Source organism: Heliconius melpomene, chromosome 21 (genome assembly GCF_056956725.1).
Source record: "Heliconius melpomene rosina isolate 202511_hmr_F chromosome 21, ASM5695672v1, whole genome shotgun sequence".
NCBI lineage: Eukaryota > Metazoa > Arthropoda > Insecta > Lepidoptera > Nymphalidae > Heliconius > Heliconius melpomene.
This window is the reverse complement of record NC_140409.1, coordinates 8,672,511-8,695,531: the sequence shown is the minus strand read 5'-3', so window position 1 is coordinate 8,695,531 and position 23,021 is coordinate 8,672,511. Positions and strand designations below refer to the sequence as shown.

At 34.8% G+C, this 23,021-nt stretch overlaps 1 protein-coding gene across 11 annotated transcripts in view; it reads right to left on the bottom strand.

Annotated features, from left to right (window-relative positions):
• Positions 1-690: 690 nt before the first annotated feature.
• The window catches only part of DIP2 (disco-interacting protein 2), a 39,412-nt gene continuing 17,081 nt past the window's right edge, over positions 691-23,021 (bottom strand). For 2 of the 11 annotated variants that reach the window (XM_085205852.1, XM_085205850.1), the window contains 17 exons: positions 22,109-22,189; positions 17,116-17,244; positions 16,514-16,723; positions 14,643-14,764; positions 14,189-14,489; positions 13,555-13,866; positions 13,000-13,192; positions 11,306-11,518; positions 10,510-10,679; positions 9,307-9,510; positions 7,686-7,907; positions 6,865-6,982; positions 6,351-6,441; positions 5,484-5,715; positions 5,269-5,378; positions 3,575-5,187; positions 691-3,281 (listed from right to left, as the gene is read on the bottom strand). In XM_085205852.1, coding sequence (XP_085061978.1) covers positions 3,029-3,281; positions 3,575-5,187; positions 5,269-5,378; positions 5,484-5,715; positions 6,351-6,441; positions 6,865-6,982; positions 7,686-7,907; positions 9,307-9,510; positions 10,510-10,679; positions 11,306-11,518; positions 13,000-13,192; positions 13,555-13,866; positions 14,189-14,489; positions 14,643-14,764; positions 16,514-16,723; positions 17,116-17,244; positions 22,109-22,189 — 4,574 coding nt within the window. In that variant the 3' untranslated portion in view covers positions 691-3,028. Of the gene's footprint in view, positions 3,282-3,574; positions 5,188-5,268; positions 5,716-6,350; positions 6,442-6,864; positions 6,983-7,685; positions 7,908-9,306; positions 9,511-10,509; positions 10,680-11,305; positions 11,519-12,999; positions 13,193-13,554; positions 13,867-14,188; positions 14,490-14,642; positions 14,765-16,513; positions 16,727-17,115; positions 17,245-22,108; positions 22,190-23,021 lie in introns of all 11 variants that reach the window. The other 9 variants (XM_085205842.1, XM_085205849.1, XM_085205845.1 and 6 more) reach the window with 8 other exon arrangements.

Below are 23,021 nucleotides of genomic sequence, written 5' to 3'. Positions count from 1 at the left end.
CGTCACCCCATTTAGTTGGAGGGCGGCTTACATTACGCTTGCCGAGGCGTAGTCTCCGCCCTAGAATGCGCTTATCCCAACGGTCATCGGTTCTGCAGCAAATGTGACCAGCCCATTGCCATCATTAGCAATGTTTAAAAAATGTCTTAGTCGTTTTAGAGCATCAATTGTTTTCTAGTTGGTGGTGTGACTGATTCAATCATGAAGGCATTATTATTAATGCATCTTTATATTACCTAAATATTGTAACCTAATCAATAACCATAATGCTGCAGTATCACTTTAGAATCTGAATGATACCTCACTCTTTAACTTACGGCAGAAGTGTCGTATGGGGGCTTTTTAAATTTCTTAATAATTTTTGTTTTAGGGCAAAATAAAGTCTATAACCCTCTCTTCCAAATGATAAAAAACATACAAATAGTATATAGAAGTGGGTTTTGACCCTAAAATAATAAATTGACCTTGAGATACAATCGAAAAAAAATCCAATACATAATTATTTCATAGTATTGTCATATTCTTTTTGTGGTTATTATCAATACTTATTGATTTCGACACATTTATTGTCTTTAAGACAACAGTTAGAAAATAAAATAATGGATTTAATATTAATGACACAATTTTATTAAATGTGCAAGGTCTTTAATATAGTCATAGTCAAGAAGAAGGAAAAATTACAAAACAAAATAAGATTTAAATGAAGAATGCACGTTTATTTATTCATGTATCAGAAAAAATCACAATTGTAAAAGCGGTTACAAAGTCCAAACAGACCATTTTTGGCAATGAAGTTAAAGACTAGGAATCTTATCAAAAACTTGATTCCCACAAAGTTGCCAAAATGCTTACAATTTTGTGCGTTATATATTTATATAAACATTAAACCTTACTACGTGTCGTATTTTAAAAATTATTTATAATTGAAATATGTTTTACATAAAGATTGATATTATTCCAAATTGCTAATGGTATAAGTAAACATTAAAAACTTACTGCAGGACCCCGAACCTATTTATTATGCTTTATATTATAGAAGAATTACAAATAAGACATTGTTCCAATAACACGATTTACACATCTACTTGTATACTTATATTATAACATGACTATTTTTTAGAAATTAAAATCGTTATTATTACTATAAAATTAAAATAAATTGAGAGTAAATGATGTTATAATTATAACTTTATTCATAAATCTCTGACTCACTGTTGATTCCAAATCATAAAAGTAAAGAGAAATCATTTAAATATAACATTAAACAACAAATTATATGTACAATTTAGAAATAAATAGTTACAGAAAAATATAAAAGAATATAAGTAAATAAAAAACTCTAATATGTAGATGAAAATAAATTCATGTTTTGTAGTTGTTGTGTATAACAAATGATATATTGGAATGGAATAAGCTAACAAAAAGTGATTTTTTAAAGATGTTGATATCATTGGTTCATACAAGTCAAGTGTGTGGCTGTAAAGATAATATCCGTTATTGTCATAAAAGTGAAACTTTATGATAAAAGCTACAAGAATCATCATAGGCTTGTAACTTTTAGCCATAGTGTAAGATAATCATCATAATTCAATGTGTAAGAGATTATTGGCACATATATTGATATTTTGTAGCAGTGTAAACTAAGAGCCACTAAGCACAGAACTTATATGATGTAATGCTAAATATTTTCGAGATTACACATTTTAAGCATGTAAGAAAGATATATCCAGTGATTAAAATTGTAAAATTAACGTAAAGGTACTAATTTACAAATACAACCCAACTACAATAAGTAATAATTATATTGCATTGAATACACAGCAATATAATATAAACCTTTTCCATTGTAAATCTTTATTGCTAGTAAAGGGGGCAATCGAAATGCCAAACTACTAATAAACAAGCTCACTGATAAACCTACTCACTACAAGTTAACATAAATGTTGTGTTTTAATCGAGTTCTTCGACCAGAGGTCGATGATATAATCAGCCAAATTTATTGTCAATGATAAAGAAAACAGGAAAGTAATAAAACATTAAATGCAATACATTTCTGCTTTATGACTAACTAACACTATATACCGATAGTAGTAATACAGTTAGTTACATTTACATACTAACTAGCGTTTTAGTAGGCATTACTTGCTTCATAATGATCACAACATTATAATTAGATATTTGACTGGAATATTGCATGTGGAAAAAGTTTTATCAATATCTTACTTTCGTTTTTAATATGATGTATATTTTTTTGAGAGTGTAGGGGTATTGCACAAGAATTAATATTATTTATAAATATCAATTGTTAACACGCTATATCAGCGCCCTGAATTTATTCGCTACAAACGCAATTGTGAAATTATGTTCCACTACCTTTGTAGCGTATAAATAACCAAATTAAATATACAATAAAGGAGTTGAATGTGAAGTCTCGTATCATTAACATCATCGTAATACCGTAGCCCACAAGAGAAAGAAAAGTCAAATACCCAATTGTTGTGTTAAAACGTTATCAGCAACGCTCTTCTAATATGTATGTGACTACTTATGCTATTAAACATAAATATTGGAAACTTTTGAAAACATAAACAACATGAACGGCAATGGTGTTAGCTGCTACCTTGTAAAGCGATGATCCATTGCTTATGTATTATATTAAAACTAGCAAATTTCGAACCACATCAGTCTCGTGACGATTTAATAAGATATTAAATTTTGAATATAAGTAAGACTAACAGCCACTTTAGTCTGTTTAATTACAAGATATATTTAAATAAAAGTAAATTTAATGATTCTGACTCTCTCTGTGCAAATACGCCACTTTAAATTGAGCCATAGAGTAAATTAGGCAGTCGTATAAAATATATGTAAAGCTTTGCTTTAAAATATACATTAACATTCAAAAATATTGCGAAACATATCAAATTGTAAAATGTGAAATTGTTTAAACAATACAAAGTACAAATTAATATTAAAAACTAAACTACAAATATATGCGAATTGAAGGAGGAGTTCACATAATAATTAATTACATATTGTAGGCTATGTATATGGCGTCTATTTGGTCGGAGAGGAAGCCGTCGCGCAGGTGCATACGCTGCTTCTCACCACGCGAGTTGATGGGCACCACGCCGGGGTCGACCACCACCACCACACCCACTATCAAGTGGTGCTCCTCCAGCACCGTGTTCGTTACCAGCGGCACCAGGTTCAACGCCTCGCTGTCGTTGCCATCTAGCTCCACCACTACCACCAATAGGTTCGTCCACGTGAATACCGCACTGAAACAAATAGATCCTCAAGTGTGACATCGTGTGATAATTATTTTGTGATGTATTTAATATTCCTAATATCATACACATAAAACAGCTAAGATATTGTTAAGTCATCAATACGCAGATGGCCACACGGGGGAATGATTATGTATTTTTATTTTTTTCACCCGATTCGGTAAGACAAAATTCGAAATACGTTCCTCCACATATTGTCGACTCGACTTGAAGCGGAAAAAAGCTAACGAAGAATTCAATTTACTAAGCTATGCGAGATAAAGATTGACGATTGACAAACTTACCACTCAGCAATCTTCTTATGACATCTCATGACAGAGTTCTCAATATCAATGGGGTGGTATCTCATCCCGCGCAGCATGATGGTCTCGTCCAGCGCGCCGACCACAAACACGGCGTCGTGGGTGTCGTGCGAGTCAGAGGCGGCGAGGCCGGACATGCTGCCGCAGCCCGACGCCAGCGAGTCCGTGTCGCTGTCGCGCGTCAGCAACGACGTCGAGTCGTCCGCACCACTCGCGGCTGTGATCTCAGTCCTCCTGAGGAAGCCCAGATAGCCGGTCCTGGCGTATACTTCTCCCGTGTTACCCGTCACCAGCTGGGCGCTGAAGTGGTCCGCGTAGTCACTCTCGTCCCCGTATATTGTGAAGTACCCACTGGCGTTGTGGGGAGATTGAACCCATATCTCACCCAAATGTGAATCCCCGCATTGACCTTTTGTTTCAGGATTGGCGGTTATCACCTTCACTCCAGGCAATAGTTTGCCACTTTCCATTAGGCAAAGTGAGTGAGGACTGCCACGTTCGACTAGCGATACGCGGTCGTTCCGCAGAGCTCGGAGGTCCACGTACACTGTCGAAGGTTCCGGACTCGAAGCGCCTTGTAAGCAGATAGCGATGTTTACGCGACATCCGAAGGAGGTGGACACGGCCCGAGGACTCAAACCGAGAGCCGAGAATAGCTTGGAAAATGAATTTGTCAAATTGATTCTAGGGCGTTCCTCGGCAACGACGACACAAGTCCTCACGCAGGCCAAATTAATGCCTTTAGCTTTAAGTTGGTTAACCGAGCTGCCTAAGCCTTTCGTACACAGCTCCATGACTCCATAGGAGCAGAAAGTGTCGCGCACTTTGTACTGGGAGACAGCGCTGAGCCAGAGCGCGGGGTTGATTTCGACCTCGGATGGCGGTATGAGGATGGAGTGGTGTCCAGAGTAGATGCTACTGAGACACCAAAGGGCGAAGCCCAGCCCGCAGTAGGGGTCAAGGCAGAGTGCGATGTGGCGCGACGGGTACAGCTCGCACGCTATCTTCATGGAGCGGCACAGTGAAGTGACGGCCGCGTGCGACATCTTGATTCCGGCCAGCATGCCCGTCGTCGACACACTGAAATCCAGGTAAGCCAGCATCTCGGCGGTCGGCGCGCGGTACAAGATAGGTAGCTTCTTCTTGGGCATGTCGTCGGTGTCGAGCGTGATGGGCCACGCCTTGCTGTCTAGTACGTTGCTGGCCTCCTTGGAGCGCAGCAGTTTTATCACAGATTGGTTGGACAGCACCAGAGTGGCCTTGCTGACGTCCACGATCATGCGTACCGTGGGCAGCGTGGTGTGCAGGTTCTGGGGGTGCGGCGGGCGGATGGTTACGGGCACCGCGCCGACGTACAAGCAGCCATAGAACGCGCAAATGAGATCGAGCCCCGGGGGGAATATGAGAGCTACGTGGTCGCCCGTGTTGACGCGCCCCTTCTCCAGGAGCAAATTACCGATCCTCTCAGCTTTCTTGTGCAGCTCGGCGCAAGTGAGCACCTTGGATACGGCACCTTTTGAGTTGAGCAACGTAAATATCACATGGTCTGACGTGCTCTGGGCGCGCCACCGTAGTATTTGTGATATAAACTGGTACTGAAATACGAAAAAGAAACATATTATTAATGAAGTAGTTGTTGCTGAAAAATAATTAATATAGATCGTTTTCATCGCTACCTTGCGAGCTGCGTCTGAGTCATCCGTGTATCCCATGTCTCGGCCTTGTGCGGAAGCGAGGCGGTTGCCTTGGACCAAGTTGCCTACTATCACTGATGCTGGACCAACATCTGACGAAAGATTATTATCTAAATATCCTTTAAAAAAGTTAGTATTGAACAATGCAGTACACAAATAAAATAACAAAAATAGAATTAAACGTGAAAAACACAAACCTGAGTGTATTTCCCTCGGTTTAGGAAGATTGGTAACACACGTGTGCGGGCACATCAACACGTTAGCGGGGTGCAAGGTGCCTTCAAGGAAACGTCGCTTGCATTCACTGAGATGAATACCGCCAAGGGGAGTCTTGGGCAAATAATTTGGTTGCACCAAGGCAAGGCAGTAAATGCCCACTTGGTGTATTGAATCCACTGCTTGCAACACGCGAGACATCCATTGGAAAGACTACAAAAAATAGGATAGATTAAGCAAGTATTATAGTTGGCACTTGTAACTGACATGGCATAACATTATGTGAATGAATGTTTATAGAAGGCTACATATTTTAATTTTCAATTATATACATATAACGTACAGAAACAAGTCATATTAAGTTATAATTAACACGATTCGATCAGTATGTTTATATAAAATTTATTTATAATGCCTGCATGTACGATGCATGAACATATCATGATTAAAATAAGAAAAGCTATTTCATAATATAGAGTAAAATAATATGTAATAATGCTTAAAACACAGTTAGTGTAGTATCGTTTGACGTTAGTTAACGTTGTTTGAAAGAAGTGATAAATTCATTCTGGTAACCCCACAAACATTAAAACTCATATTCATACTCTCAAAAATCAGTTTCCCAGAGGCTCCAAATATTAAAATATCGTAAAAATCTGATCCCTTATTTTCTAAACCTTAATGTTTGTGGATTATTTACTAGACACATAATACATGTATAATACTTGATTAGAGAATTAGAAAGAAAGCTATGACGAAATAAAATTAAAATCGCATTACATCCGAATACTAAAGTTCCTAACTGGATATAATTTAACATAGCCAACATACATAGAAACAACAATTACCTCCTCCTCCCCACAATCGGGCCGTTGCTCAGCGACAATGCAGATCCTCTCGTCGCGCAACACCCGCACGGAAAACACCGCAATACGACCTCTGTAAACAAAAAATAAAGATAAGCTTGTAACGCAAAATTATTGTCAATAAATCTATAATTTGTCCAAGTATACATGTTTATAATAAAATTCCGCAAGTTTTAGCCGTTTAAAAAATTCAAAGTAATACAAAAAAAAAGCAGTACTAACATCATTAACAAACAATACAAATATCAATTGAATCTCATGCATGATAGCAACCAGTGTTTGAATAACAAAATGGTAACATTGATTAAAAAGAGCAACTGCATATGATGATGAGTTGAGTCTCTTACATATTTATAAGTAAATGAAAAATTTTACAATAATCTTTTATAAAACGTATAAAAAATAATCAATGGAAATAAAAAAACAATGTTATACCTACTATAACAAACATTACTATTTTTATAAGTAGGACAGCCAATTTTCAAATGTGACTTACCTATATATAAATTTCATGGGCTCCACAGCGAGTACAGTCGCTATAATGTCGTCCATGTTGTGCTTCCTGCCTGTCACCGTCATGAGTCCGTCGCGGGATCCGCACACGAATACTAAACCTGTATTTCAATACAAGGAGGTCTCGATAAAACAAAATATTGTTTTAAGCATCGGCATGTTATGTTAAAAGATAAACTGTATTATACTTTGTCAAATAATATTATTGTATCAGTAATCAAAAAAACCGATCAAAGTGCGAATCAGATTCGCCCACCGAGGGTTGCGTACCAAGTTCAGTATTGTAGGGCAACGGGAAGTAAAACTTATAGAAGTTAACAAATATAAAATTGCTGTCATATGTACTCATTTTGTAAGAAATAAAACTACAAATACAATTATTTTTTGTCTATGAGATACCAATAATTAGTCATTTTTTGCTTTATTTTTGTAAATATCATAATTTCGTGCCAAATATCATAATTCAAGGTCCACGGGTTTTGATTACGCGGCTAATTCCATACAAAATATTCAGATTTTCATAATACGAGATAAATGATCATAACAGACGGACAACAAAGTGATCTTGTAAAAGGTTCCGTTTTTCGTTTTGAGGTACAGAACCCTAAAAACAGTTAGATATGTAGGTATTATGTAGGGCATTCTCTGGTTTAAACATAGAAAACCTAGTATTATATTCGACACTTCAAAGACAACTGTGTTACACATTATTAACCACGCTTTTTCTGTATATTGACAGAGATAATATAAACATTTAAATTTAAGCATTTCAATAACCTAACCATTTTATAAAAAGACGCTTACCACCGGGTCCCAAAAAGCCAAGCAATCCGCTTCTCACGTAATGCTCTTCCCCAATACGCTCTCCATCAGAGTCCAAGGGCTGGACCCTGAACACCGTGTTGGTTAGACCGGGCAAGCCCCAGTATCCTGATCCAGTAGCTCCGGACAACACGCATATTTCACCCACTTCATCTGTCTTGCAAAGATATGCGGGACCTTCCATTTTGACTACAACTATCACGCCTAAAGAACAAATTATATTTTTTAATTATTATAAGTATATTACTAAATTTTCATCTTCGTTATCAACTTAAGAACAGATTGTAATTTTAAATTACGGTACTAAGCTGTTTTATAAGACAGACACATTGAATGGATATAAATTATCAACAATTGCATGCTATAGTCAATAACAAAGGGTAGAAATGGTTTAAATGGCAATTAAACATTTATTGACAAGTTTTGAGAAGTTTGATTTGATCTATGTATATTTTTATACAATCGTATGTCATTTCGTGAAATCCGTCAAATACATACATTATTTTATATAAATATAAATTATCCTTCCTAAAACAATGTCACAAATTAGTTAAACAAGGCCAAAACGTAAAATTTTAACTTTAAAATTATAAATATTCTTAGAACAAGTTCTTCTTTGATAATTATTTGCGTCATTTAAAATGACGATGATCGGGTTATTAGTCATGGAAGTCACTTTGGAGTAAATAAAAGATTTTTGTAACAACCACAATCTGTGTTTATTATATGTATGTGTGCTGCCTAGCTGTCCTATTATAATTAATGTAACATGGTTAAAATTTTGTTATGGAGTCAAAGAAGCATTAGAATAGTACACAGAAAATTATTAATTAAAAATAATTTAATATCTAGGTATAAAAAATATTAAAAATTTCATGAGTGCAAATTCAATAAACATATATACTGGATAACAGAGCATACGTACCTATCTACTAGCTATTATTAATTTATTATATAGATCTATTAGTGGACGCGCGCAGCTTCGCCTGTTTATTTGCAGCCCTTAGAGTTCTAATAAACCATTTTTAAGAGTCTTAATTTAACACTAGCAAGTAGCAATACTAGCTAGCTTATCTCATAAGTTATTAGCTAAGGTGACACGGACATTCTGTAGATTAGCTCTTAACAACGTTAACGAACAAAAAGACTATTTTTGTCCATTAGTTTTTTAAATAATTCTGTATTTTATGAGGAAGTATTTCTCAATGCCATTTATATGTTCATAGTTATTAGTTTAACCACTAATTAAAAATATTATTTACTCGTCTACACAAACAATCTTGAATCTTTGCAGACAATAGTAGTTGAATAATTAAAATTAACTTAGTTACATCAGTAACTCAGTACAATTAACAACAAAAGATAAGGACAGTGCAAATAATAAATATCAATAATATTAATGATACTGCCCCTTGCCTTATTTTCTTTTACTTTATAGAAATATTAAAAATATGACAAATTATTTAATTAAATATGACAATCATTATCATAAAAAGAATGCGCAGGATTTGAAAACCAGTTGTAAAGCGTGTCCATTTAAGCTATTCATGAATGGGAACTTCACACAAAAGGAAGTTTGGGAGACCCTGGTTTAGGTACATACATGAAGGCATAACTTGTCCGCAGTCCTGCAGCGTGAGCGAGGTGAGCGAGTTCTCCGCGTCGACGCGCACCACACCGTAGGAGAGGCCGGACATGGAGAGCACGCCGCGGCCGGCGGACGACCCGCCGCGCCCCGCGCGCCGCACGCACACCGTCAGCGACTCGCTGGAGCACGCGCAAGGGCATATTGCGTCGCCACGCATACCTGACGCCGTCACATTGTTATTATTATTTATTAAAAGTATCTCATTTTTATCATAAAGTCTCAATAAACAATTATAAAAACAACATTTTTATTGAATACCTTTATGTATTTATTTGTATTATCAATTTTCGCAAATGCTGTAGTTCTATGATGTTAATTGGTCTTGTCAACAAATGCACAGATATTGGTAGTAACTGATAACCCATGAACAATGGTTGTGTAACCGTTTAATGTATGTACCTACTATACGTACAATAACATAAAATAACAATGAACATTTTTTTCCCCACTTAGGAAAGTACACAGGAAGGGCTTATTCTCAAGACATTACGCTTTCCGTCCAAATTAAAAAGCTAGACGTCCAAATTAAGAACACTCGTCGCTCTTTATCTTAACAGAGGACCAAAGTAATTCATTACCCCGAGTGGAAATCGAACCAAAACTTATTAACTGCAATTAGTATGATTACATTTTATCAATTATGTACATGAACATGATTTTCGACCCAACGTTCCAGACATTTTGCAATAGTCCATGACCACACTTAGTCATAGCACACACTAAAATATTTAATACGTGTAATGATTACGAAAACCAAAATATATAATATATACCGTCTAATTATTTCAACTAACCTTATTGTCATGTTATTTAAAGTACTAATTAACAAGTGTAGATGTACTTAGGTATGTTACATGCAGTGGGTTACTTTAGATAACTCGCCTACTATCTACGTTTCAAGAGCATAAAGAATCGATAAAATGAACTTGATACTTTTTATTAGCAATTTTTTACTTGTATAGATAAAAATCACCGAGACTTGGCGATAAGTGGAACTATGCGCAACGGCTAGGGGTTCGATTCGTACTTGTTACTTCAGTCTGGTCAAATAGAGCTCTACTATCGAACCTAATATAAAAAAATATTAAGTTCGTTCGTAACGTAAGTCTCTACGCTCTAGTTTTATGACGAAATGGAAATCAAATAGACAATACAAACCTTTACATTGAAATACAGAAAGAAATTGATCGCAAGACGACAGAGACCATGGGTTTGCTCCGTCTGCGACCAAAAGCATCCTCAGAGAGCTCAGCGATAGCTCTTTGTGGTCACGTGTCGCCAACAAGCCCCAATGCAAGTCACGCGACTTCACGATCGCCACCGAAGCCCTGTTAAATGTTACTTTTTTTATTTGTGACCACGTTTTAAATGAATCATTCACTCGGTGACGTTACTCACGTCGCTCGGTTGTATTAACAACGTCTTGACTCACTTGTTATTAACTAATGTAGAGTTTCATTTATAATACAGACATTTAGTCTTAGTATAAAAACAAAATATGTAAAAAAAGTTCTAGAAAAATGACACATTTCCCTTATAATATGATCATCTTATCTTACTTTATTGAAAATAGCCCCAATCACTAAAAATATCATGGATTTTTTAAAATAAGAAATTCTGTACTGTGGTACATTTAAAACTTAATTTCAATACCTACTGGTATAAATTGAAAAATCGGTTTATCGGTTAGTACATTTACTGATGAAGGCTCTAAGACTATATTGGATCACCTTAATGGTTTCAATATAATTCCTTGTATCTGCGGTCACTTAGAATGTGTTATACATGTAATTTACATCTCTTAGGAGGAAACCGCAGACAAAGATGTAACATTAAAATACAACCTATAAATACCTTAAGAATCTTTCGTTGTGATTTATTATATATCAAACAAAAAGTATACAAAATGGGAGTTAAGAAAACGATATAGATATATCATCGGTGAGTCACCTACCTGTATTTCGTAATCATGTGCATCCACGACGCGGGACTGACTTTCATAAGGGCGTACGGTATGAATATGACGTGCATGCCGTTGAGCACGCTCGCGAGCACGGCGTGCCACAGTCCCGTCTCCCGCTTGAAGTCCAACACGCACACCATGTGCTCCCCCTCTGTGTAATTGCAGGCCACGGACAGCATTCGACAGTGTGCCAGCATTGATGCTCTGTAATTAATTATATCAATTATATTCAAGTACATAGTCACCAGTCATGACCTATCGTTTCATAAAACACGTATTTAATCGGTCATCTTTATTATTAGAATTGTTTAGGAACACGTTGTGGATATAATGTTTTGATACGAGTACAATCACTGCATTTATTATAATGCTAATTACATCCGTTATATTTTTTTTGCTATAAAATAGTTATATGTAGAGGAGGTCATGGCCTAATATTTTTTTACACATTATTTGAGTTAAATAACAAAAAATATTCAAAGTGTATAAAGTTTTAAATAACGTCCAATCTCGGTCACAAGCAGACGAAATAAATACAGTACAAGCGATCCTGGTTTATATTCTATTTAAAGTCGTGATCCCAATATTTGATACATTATTATTGACGACAATTGCTACGAGCAGTCTGGATGTTTTTATATTTTAACAAGTCTTTTAAGCTTCACGCTATATCCCGCATATAGTAGGATAGAGAGAGGGAACCTGGGAGCATAGTGTTAAGACATTACTTTCCCATTAAGACATTTCCGTTCCTCAATTTCTGCCAAATTCTGGAGGCATTGCGTGTTGAATGCCAAAGCGAGGAAAATATTAATATACTTCATTTTCCCGAGCGGGAATCGAACCACGCCTGTACCCTTGCGTCACGCCTGGCCTCGACTTTTAACGACTTAAAATAAATAATAATAGATTATGTAGAGCGTAATAATATCGAATAATCATCAATAAAAAAGGCATAAAAAAAATGTCTAGGACTAGATGAGTACACTAGCTATGTAAAAATGATATTATATTATAAAAACACATCGGTTTCCATAATAAGATTAACAATATTAAGCCGTAAAATGGAATCGAAGTAATAATTAAAAAACAAGCTAAAAAAATTTCAAATATCGATGTTAAAAAAAATAACTCCCTATCTACTGTGGTCGTTTTTATATTGAATGAAACTTAATCCACTCTATGCGACCGCAATATCCTGATGAAGTCAATGTTGTTAAACATATAATATGTTGAAGTTGTAGGATGTTTATCATAATATTGTTAATTTTGTTACATTTACGCATCTCCTGTAATTTCCTCGGTTGATTAAGTAATATTTACTTCATGTCTCTACATTTTTATACTAAAGTTTTCTCCTACAACGGCGACGACTTCATTTGAAAAATTGTGCCATGACGACGTCACTATTTATTTTATTACACGAGGCGATGCCTGTAGCTTCTACCAGATCCATTAGAGCGCCCACTCAAACAATTCAGAAAAAGAGGATAGTTTCGAATAATATATTCAAGATTAGATTGTACTTATCAATATAATTAGTTAATGTTAGAATTATTTCAAGTTGGAGTTTCAAGGAAACTTTTAAATTTAACAACGTATACGACTTACCAGAATATATGTAATAATATATATACAAAAATTACGAACCCGACTGCATAAAAAACAACTACTTTATACCTTACCTGGTAACAATAACACCCATGGCCGAGCCATCAGCGGCGGACGTGTGTTCGATGTGCGCGGGACTGTCCTCAGCGGGTCGCGGGGGAGGTATCCAGTCGCGAGGAGGTCTCGGTAGTTTCTCAGTTGACACCCACTGGAGGGAAGGCCAACCTCGGAACGAGACTACGTCGCCAGACGATGTTTTTGGAAGACCTAAATTATTCATAATACGTTTTTGATAAATAAAATAAATAATTAATAAAGGACAGTCGTGGTGCGGTGGCACAACGTTTGACTATAACCGACGGCAGGTCGAACCGGCAACGGTCGTGGGTTCGGTCGAAAATTAGGCAGTCTGTGTGAAACGGACTGGCCTAACCCTAGTTTTACTCCCTCTACCTAATTACAATTAAGCTGAAAACTGCGTGGCAAACCAAAACAAATGGCAAAGATATAATATAAGTGGATTAAAGATTACTAACGAAAATAAATTTATGTAAATGTATCCCTTAAATAATATTGGACTATAATTTACAAAGTACAAAGTATTATTTTCATTTGGAAAAAATATTCACCTTTTAAACAGGCATCTGAAGTAAGGGCATATTGTATGCCACAGGAGCCGAGGAGGAAGCCAACTTGTTGCAGGCCAGCATCACGCCTCGTCAACGGTACCTCAATGGGGACAGGCACTATGCCCCCTTGAAGGCACCCATAGAAGGCGCACATAAAGTTTATAGGATCGTTATTGGGGTACACCAGAGCCACCCTGTCACCCGGCTTGATTGAATTGTCCCCGGTCAGAGGACCACCACTACTGCTTTTTGACGTGAACGTTTTGTTGAGCACAGCGTGCGCTATTTTCAACGAACGGCTCAAAAGCTTTCCTGTTCAACAAAAACAACAATTTACTGACGGTTCAACATACTTTACCGTTCAATCGGTGTTTGTAGTTCTATTGACACGTGTCAGTGAACTTAATTAAAAATATGTTCCACACGGTTCGTTGATTTATAAAAAAATATTGTAATTACTAAATTTTATAGTGTTTATAAAAGTTTTAATATTTAAGCGAACACAACAAAGTAATGTTAAAAACTTTTTTGCATAAACATAATTTGAAAACAAGCATTAGTCATAAAATATATTTCTACTTTCATTCATAATTACATTTAAAACACTAATAAATATTGACGCAGGTGAACTTACCAAAAGTGAGTGAATTGCTAAGCTTCCCATTAGGGTCGAGCACGGTGGCCACGTTCGCTTTAAATGACGCTGTGCCGTATCTTTGTAAGGCAGCTTCGAGGTTCCGCGGCAGACCCGCGGGCACCACCAGCTGTTCGCCAACTGCTGGCGTCATTGTACCACCCTCTGGTTTTGGCGCATTTGGGTCTTTAGGATTAGCGGCTATTTCCAACTCTATATCATCATCTTCGTAAAATTCAGGTAGAGGTCGTCGTTTAGGCCGTTTTAACGTGTTTAGTAATTGTTGTATTTTAGCCGAAACCTACAATTGTTTTATTATTATAGGATATTAAATATGTATTGACAGTAATAAAATTTACTCTTTTATAATTTAATTGGTCATCTCCATGTCGTAAATAAGTCAAAGAGAATTACAACAGATACTGTTATTAATTTAACTGTTTATTGTGAATACCTTCCATCTACCGGTGCCAGTGCCAGTATCCTCTGGTTGTGCGTAGCATTGGACCCGGTCAGCGATGTGGGCGCCTCCGCGGCGTGCGCCAGACGTCGTATGAGTAACGTCCGGCTGAATATCTAATGAAGAGTAAGTTTCTTTATTTTATCTATTTTAGGGCTGACTAATTATGGACCGATAGAATTAATAATTTTGTTTGTATAGCTTTGTTTATTACTTTTTGACAAGTAATTAAACAACGTATTATTGTTTTTATTTAACTAAATATAGTTAATACTTATAACATCCAAACGTTAACTGTAAACAGTCCTGCGTGAACAATATGTCTAAAATACACTCTCATATTCTATCTTTAGCTGACCAGTTTTTATTCAGAGGATACCTAATGAGAAAAATAGAAAATACTTATAGGAATTATAAAGATATTATAAAATGTCACACCAACGCGTTTTGTTTTAAAAAAAACTTTTTCACATTCCGGGAAATACAATCATTTGAATTTAAAAAAATCACAATGAGCAGAATTTCGGTAGAGATCTTATGTTGACCATTACAAATATAAATTAATTAAATAAATTAAAAATAAAATATTCTACAACATTTATACAAAAATAAATCTCTAAAAAGTAAACATCACCATCTATCTGTGAGGCCATTATATGAGCCCAAGTACGATACCTGTAGAATCAGGTCAAGGTTACCATGTATAGGGAATATTGTGACAAGTGACAAGATAAGAAATATGGAATCGATCACACCAGTGGAAGTTCCTTGCATCCTTTCATCAACTACAAAAGAGCTGAAGATTAATGAAATTACAGAACATATTTCTTGAATCATTGCTAAGAACACTCTTGATGAAGTCATGCGTCAGAAAAAAAATATTAGATCAAAATAGATTCATACGTTTAGGAGCTAACATGCCGCAAACATACATACACAATACTAAGTTTCCGTCGAGTCCATGTGTACTAAAAGTTTTCAAGGTCGAAAGTAAAAATTTTCAGCTTCACCTTCATTAACTTTGTAGAACAGAAACATGAGCTCGATGGCGACTTTTCATATTTTATTTGTAGTGGTGTACTCAAGGTTTCTATCGAATTTCAACTAAGGGTGATTTTTTGTTAATTTGATATCTCGCGATATCTGATTTACAATGAACAATGGATGATGATGTCGATTGTTTTTAAAAACTCGCCTGTGTCAAGAACGAAAACGGTGTACCATTATTAGTATTAAAAATTTATAATTAAAATTTATTTTACTACAAAACGTCTGCACTTTGCCATAGAACCACCAAATAATAATTTGAGAGATATATCTTCCGAAGGTATGAACAATGTGAATACATTGTCAGTTGATTAGCGACAGTGTCGTACAAATATTGGCAAAATTTAAGGTTTTAATCCTCCTCCACTTAGTAACTGAAGTATTATTGCAGAGTAACTTTAGAAGAGTATACTATATACTTATCTATATATATAAAATCGAAAGGTCACTCACTCATCACGAAATCTCAGAAACTACATGTGCTAGAAATCTCAAATTTTGCATAGGAGTTATTTATAGGATGTAGGTGCTCGCTAAGACGGGAATTTGCAATATTCGACTTCTAAGGGGTTGTTTTTGGGGTCGAAAGTTTGTATGAAACTTCGTTACTACAAATGCTAGGGGTGTCAAATTTTGCATAGACGTCACTAGGACGTAGCCATGGAGACAGAAATTAATAATAACATAGTTCACGCGGGTGTCACCGCGAGCGGGCCGCTAGTTCTAATTAAATTTCAAATATAATTTATAATATATTATATTTGCAATTTATACATAAAAGTGCACTACTTAAGTCGGATATAGTAATGTAGACTCACATGCCGGTAGATGTGTAATGTCAGATAAATCGATGTCCGTTTTTTCCCTAGGTGTGTGCTTTTTCTCCCTTTGATGATGTAGTTGCAAGAGAGGCGGCGGGTGTCCCCGGGGGTGAGGCGCCGCTGGTCTACGGGCGGGGGGTGAACCGAGTTCGGGTGGCGGAGGCAGTTCTGATTCTCCAGCACATGAATCTTCATCAGAACTTGAAGCTGCTAATATAAAAGAAAATAAAAAATAAAGCTGTTACGTTGCTATAACATATATTTTATTTTCGACCGAATTGGTCAAACATTAGGTTTAAAATAGCATACCTGGAAATTGGTACGAACATTATAAATGAAATGGGAACGAATTGATTCCAGTAATGCAGTAAATTAAGTTTACAGTTCCTGAATATATATTTTTTTAGACTGTAAAGAGTAAAAAGGTCTTCTGAATGATAAATTTTATCATAGAATAATTTAAACTAAACTGGTAGACCAAGCAATAACTTTAAAACCTTTTCCCTCCGTTTCTGAGACATAACGACTCTATTTTTACCATGTTAGAAGTATTTTATACACATACATGACAGCTAATATGAAGCTTCATCTACACTCACAAAGATCGTGTCTCTCCCTGTCAGGACTTTTGGCCATCATGGAAGTTCGCTTCGAAGGCATAGGAAGAGATGGCTTAGGCCGGTTTTGCATCTCTGCCAGTGCCTGCTGAACAGCCTCCTGTCTTACCTCTGTAAGTCAATAAACTTTTAAAAATGTCGCATTTAAAAAGTTTAAACTATCAATTTAGTTTTTACTCTAATAAACGGAAACTAAAGGATCTATTACGAAAAAAAAAGTTAAAACACTGTGGATAGTAGTAGATATTAACCATCTACTAATAAACTACGATGATAAAATATCATTTTATTGTCAATATGTTATATGAATATTACATATTCAGTGAATATATAAGAGTAAGAAAATGAAATGAATGTTTACTCAATGAATGTTTTCTCAAAATTTATTTTATACAAATTTACAAGAAACGAAAAAGAATTGCCATATCATGACATTAATAGATATTTTATGTACTTTGGTACCGCTTATAAATAATATAAGGAGAAAGACAAAAAGACAAAAGTTGGTTAATGAATTTAAATATATATTTTTATGATTTTTCGTTAACTGTAACTGTTGTATTATACAACTGACACGTGTTTATATTAAAAAAAAAACTTAAATACAATAATGAGACGTGCAAATATTCCATGCATTGTAATTAAAGTAACGCGGTGAGCGTGTCCACAGAAATAGTGTCAAATTAATAATAGCAGCAGCAATAGGTTAGCATGCAAAATTCTCGCGTTATTCCTAGCCATGCTACAACTTAAAAGCGCAAGAGTTACAGGTAAGAAAAGCTAAAGAAAAGAAGAAACCCCAAAACACTCTAAAGAGAAACAGCTCATGCTCTCTTTTCTTCGATATCGTGGAATCCTTCATTATTATGTTGCAAGAATAAGTTTAGATTTACTAAAATTGTTGATCGCCGATTTCGACATTATATTTGTAGGATAATAAAGAAAGTACTTTAGGTCCTTTTCTTAGGTTAGTCTACAGAATCCATTGATTGATTTGGTCCCCTCAGATCACACACGCATTGTGGCCTCAGAGAACTTAAGATAAAGTCCCCATATCTAATAGGGCTCTCTCTCTGTATAAAGTGACTAATTAAACAGTCTATAAGAATCAATTTATTTTTATAGATTTTTTAATTGTTATGAATAAAAAAACTATATTCTTTTATTTGACAGACAGATATCGTTTTAATGTATATATTTGTAAGTTCATTTTTACTGTGGATGGCAGTATAAAATTAGTTATAAGTAATTAACTACATCTGGATAAATAGCAGTAGCCTAAATAAGAAAGGGAGTAATATTAACTCTGTAAATTTTTTCCCCTTTCTTATTTACATTTGTATTTTTTCAGCTATGTGGTTATTTACCAACTCTGAAACATGTGCTACCATATAAAAACAAGAATCATCAAAATACGTTCCCAATTGGCTGATAAATCAGGGACCGTACATAAAAAACCGTCGAATTCATAACCTCCTCCTAAGTTTCGAGAAAAAAAAAATCAGCTTCACTCAATATCCCGCACACAGCAGGGTAAGCACTAGGTTCCCCTAGTGTTAAGACACTCCGTTCCCCACTTTCTGCAGAATTCTGGAGGCATTCCGTGTTGAGTGGCGAAACTCAACGCCACGCTCTACCTCGACACCAGAGCAAAGAAATGGAAATATAAACGTAAATAAATACTTCACTTTCTCGAGTGGGGATCGAACCCAAAACTGTCGCATTACAGTCACACCCTTGCGCCGCTGTGCCGTGACAGCCTCTAAGTGAGTTAGAAACACTAACATAAACATGCATAAAAACGCACAATAAATTTAACAACAACAATAATACGCATAGCGTAGTAGTGTTACGCTATACTACATTTGAAAATTACATCTAAATATTATGATAGAGACGTTTTACATTTGGTCAAGCGAAAAGAGATCAATGAAGAAATACTTTGTACATATAGTACATTAATAAAGTATTAGATAAAATGCACACTCAATGGAAACAGTTACCGCGTCCAAATGATTGGAATTTCTCTTGCACGCAAGACGTACCTACGTTTGTGGCCACTGTTCATTTTGTTTTATATTAAAGTACCTAATTAAATAGTATTTTTTTATAGTGTTATTGATATATTATTTTAAGACAACCCATTTGATATTCAACACTAAGACAAAATATAACTAACCTTATGATGAGCGATTCTGAACGGTCAGAAAGCGGAGAAAAGAGTGAATTTTCTCTTCGTGCTTAAGTTTTAAAAAAAACTTTTATATTTTTGGTTATAAAAATACAATAACGCTTAAGCAGAAATATTTTTATTGATTACTATTATTATATAATACAATATTGAATACGATTGACTCTATTATTTAGCATAGGCTTACTCGTATCTTTAGAATAGTGCACAATCTATGTATGTATGTTTGAAGTTATTCATAAAATAGACGTCGATAGAGTTTGTTGATGAATGTGTGCGCTGGGTACTTGTAAGTAATATATTCTTCAACTTTAATTTAATCAATTCCAGGCAATAAAAATAAACATATTAAAAATCTCCCACGGCGCGGAGTACGACATTAAACGCTAAATCCGTGCAATATTGAAAGCTAAGAATTTAATACCAGAACTTAGAGCAATATGAGGCATTGATATCGAGCCAGTCTAATTTTCAAAACCTTTAAAAACAGAAAGAAATGAATAAATCTGGTATATTTTTTTAATGTTTCACGAAATGTGAATAGACTTCAATAGAGTCGATCTTTTTTCTTCATAATCTATCTATATATCTATCTATATATATAAAAGGACTTGTCCTCACTGACTGAGGTAAGACGCACGCACAGCCGTAACCGCTGATGGTAGAAACATGAAATTTGGACATATATTTACTTTCGTAATCTGGACATCCACTAAGAAGGGATTTTGAAAAATTTTAACCCTAAAGGAGTGAAATAGGGGTTCAAAGATTGTATGGAAAAAAATTGAAATCGGCACTGATTTTTATAAAATTTGAAATTTAGATTTTTAAAAGTATTTAATTGAACACGTGTTTCGTCGTTTTCTAGAATTCTTTCCCTAAAGGTGCCAATAAGGGGTTGAAAGTTTGATGGAAAAAATCTTAAATCGCCACTGATTTTTATAAAATTTGAAATTTAGACCTTTAAAAATATTTCATTGCACACATGTTTCATGGGTTATTAGAATTCACCCCTAAATACGCAAGCGAAGCTGCACGCGTCCGCTAGTAAACCAATATAGATAGATAAGTGATATTTATGCCACACTGGTTTGGTACTCGAAACAGCGGCAGTCGTAAATGCTCTGAGCTCTCAGCTCTCTACAATCACAACCACTTGTATCAATTTAACATTTAAGAAAGTATGTCATTCGTTAGTCAAGTACAAGACCTCCTATCCTTCAGCTTAGAAATAAAATAATTGAAATTATAGCCTAATATTGATTTAATAGAACTATCAACTATGCTGTTATTATCTAAGTTAGGCACCATATAGTGTTTAAATATTTCCGGAAAACAGTTTTAGGAACTATTTGACTAAAATTAATTTGTTTAAAAAATATGCATAGTATCTTGAAAAAAATAATGAAAAACATAGTGATTTAGTTCAATAGTCAAATTTGTCTCCCTACAAAAGCAACCAATTTTGCATTCCTTATGAGGCGCGCTGGGGCAGCACTAAACAAGAGATATAATCAAGCTTCTAAACAACCATGACGCACTACTAGCCTAAATAATTACATTAATTTCTATTGTGGCACTTGAAACACTAACTAACACATTGTCCAATATTTTAGTTAGTTTAGGTTTAGGTTAGTTTATAAACAGCTCTCTAAGTGTGAGATCTTGAGATGCGATTTTCATTTACAAATCATATATCTATAATATGAAAACGGCATCTCAACTTCGCTCTGAGACTTGAGAGCAATAAATACAAGCCTTACTTTCGGTATCTAAATAAAAACACATATTTTTTACACAAGTAAAAAATAATACATAGTATTTTTAAAGCGCTATAAGATTCTTTGTAAAATTTGCGATCATTTTAATTTAAAAATAACTTGTGTAAGAAATAATTGAAAACTAGCCTATTTTTTTTATTAAATGCTTTATTGTTTTTTTTATTGTTTAGTTAAATATTATTTGTGGTATCATTCGGTTGAATAAACATTGAACAATAAGTTAAATTATAGAATAAATTTTATTATTATATCATAATGACAGTTCGGTTTCGGCTCACAGTATTGGGGTCGCAACACGTCGACGTGCGAGGAACTGGCTTTCACGTTCCACGCATTACGACCATCCAAAACCAATCATATATTTACAAAGTTCCCCACTAAATCGATTTTAAGGTTTATAGTAAGTGTGTTATGACTCATTTTCGTCTACACTACGTTTGAGATTGTGCATTTTGAATAATCAAGATATATTCGAGCCTATACACCTATTTCTATAATTCAGCCATTTCAAATCCTTATGTTATGTGTCATTTTTGTTAGTATAATTATTTTGTATAATATATATTATTAAATATTAATAAACATATGAACCGACCCCAAATAGACGAAAAGGCACAGAAGAAGAAGAAATATATTAATAGATGAATGCATAGTTAATCATATTCATAAATATTTAGATATAATCATACTTAAACGCATATTTTTATCACATTAAATTAAAACGAAATGAGAGCGAATTATTTAATTATTTATATAACCTTAGGTAGCTGAAGGCCGACGGGCGCTGATAATAAACAAATGAACGTTTCCCTAGCAAAGTAGTATCCGTACGAACGTTCAAATAGAAATAGAACTAGCCAGCTTATTAAGGAACATGTTTTTCTAGTTTCCAATCTGTAATGCAATATTAAATTGGACCCAACGGGGTGTACCTACATGACCCACCAGGATGCGGTGACGGCGATAGGTTCCCCCGTTCCCCTATAGTGTTATTGTGACTCACCCGAGTGGTAGCGACTCTCGTTCCGCGTGAGTCGTCTGTTGGTCCTTCCAGGCGGCGAGCGAAGCGCCGCGGCCGCTCTCACTGCGACGCGATAAACAACCACACGTACACGTAACCACACATACACAACATGTTATGCGGACGTCGCAAAACAATTACATACATATTACATTTGTAATTTGGAATCGAATCCTTTTCAAAGTTTTTTTATTGATAAAAAAATAGGTTTATTGCTAAAATTATCACTTTTCTTGTATGGGGAAAAATTTAATTGAATTGATTGACCAATGAAGTAGAATTAAAAATATTTATAACGAGAATTTTAATATATGTTTTATTAAGCATATTCTGTAAGTTTTTTTTTCTTTAGTACCAAATGTAGACGCCATAACTCAACCATAATATATTTAATTAATTGCAAAAATGAAAAAAAAAAAAAAACATTCTTCTATTATCCAATATTTGTCAATAAAATTATCGCAATTCTAAAACATATTTTTATGTTTTCTATCGCATTATTTGTATCACATTTCGATTCCAAATTGGTAGTAAGGTTAATCACCATATTTTTGCCAAGTAATAATTAAATTGATATAATCATTATAAAAATTATTTAAAAATAAGTATGTATTATTGAAATTACACATTACAGAAATTGACGCATGTATGGTGTTTAATCTTACATATTATTATTTAAGTCCCATTAAAATATTCAAAATCTTCGGATAGATAAACAAAGGCTTTTATGAAATAGCATTAGTCATACACGTCCAACCACATATTATCAATCTATACATACAAATATGTTATGACATTGTTGTTATCCGACAAAGTAGAAATCGTCGAAAAAAGGAAACTAAATATTTTTCTTAACATTTTTCATAAAATATAATTATTGTCACGCTAGTATTTA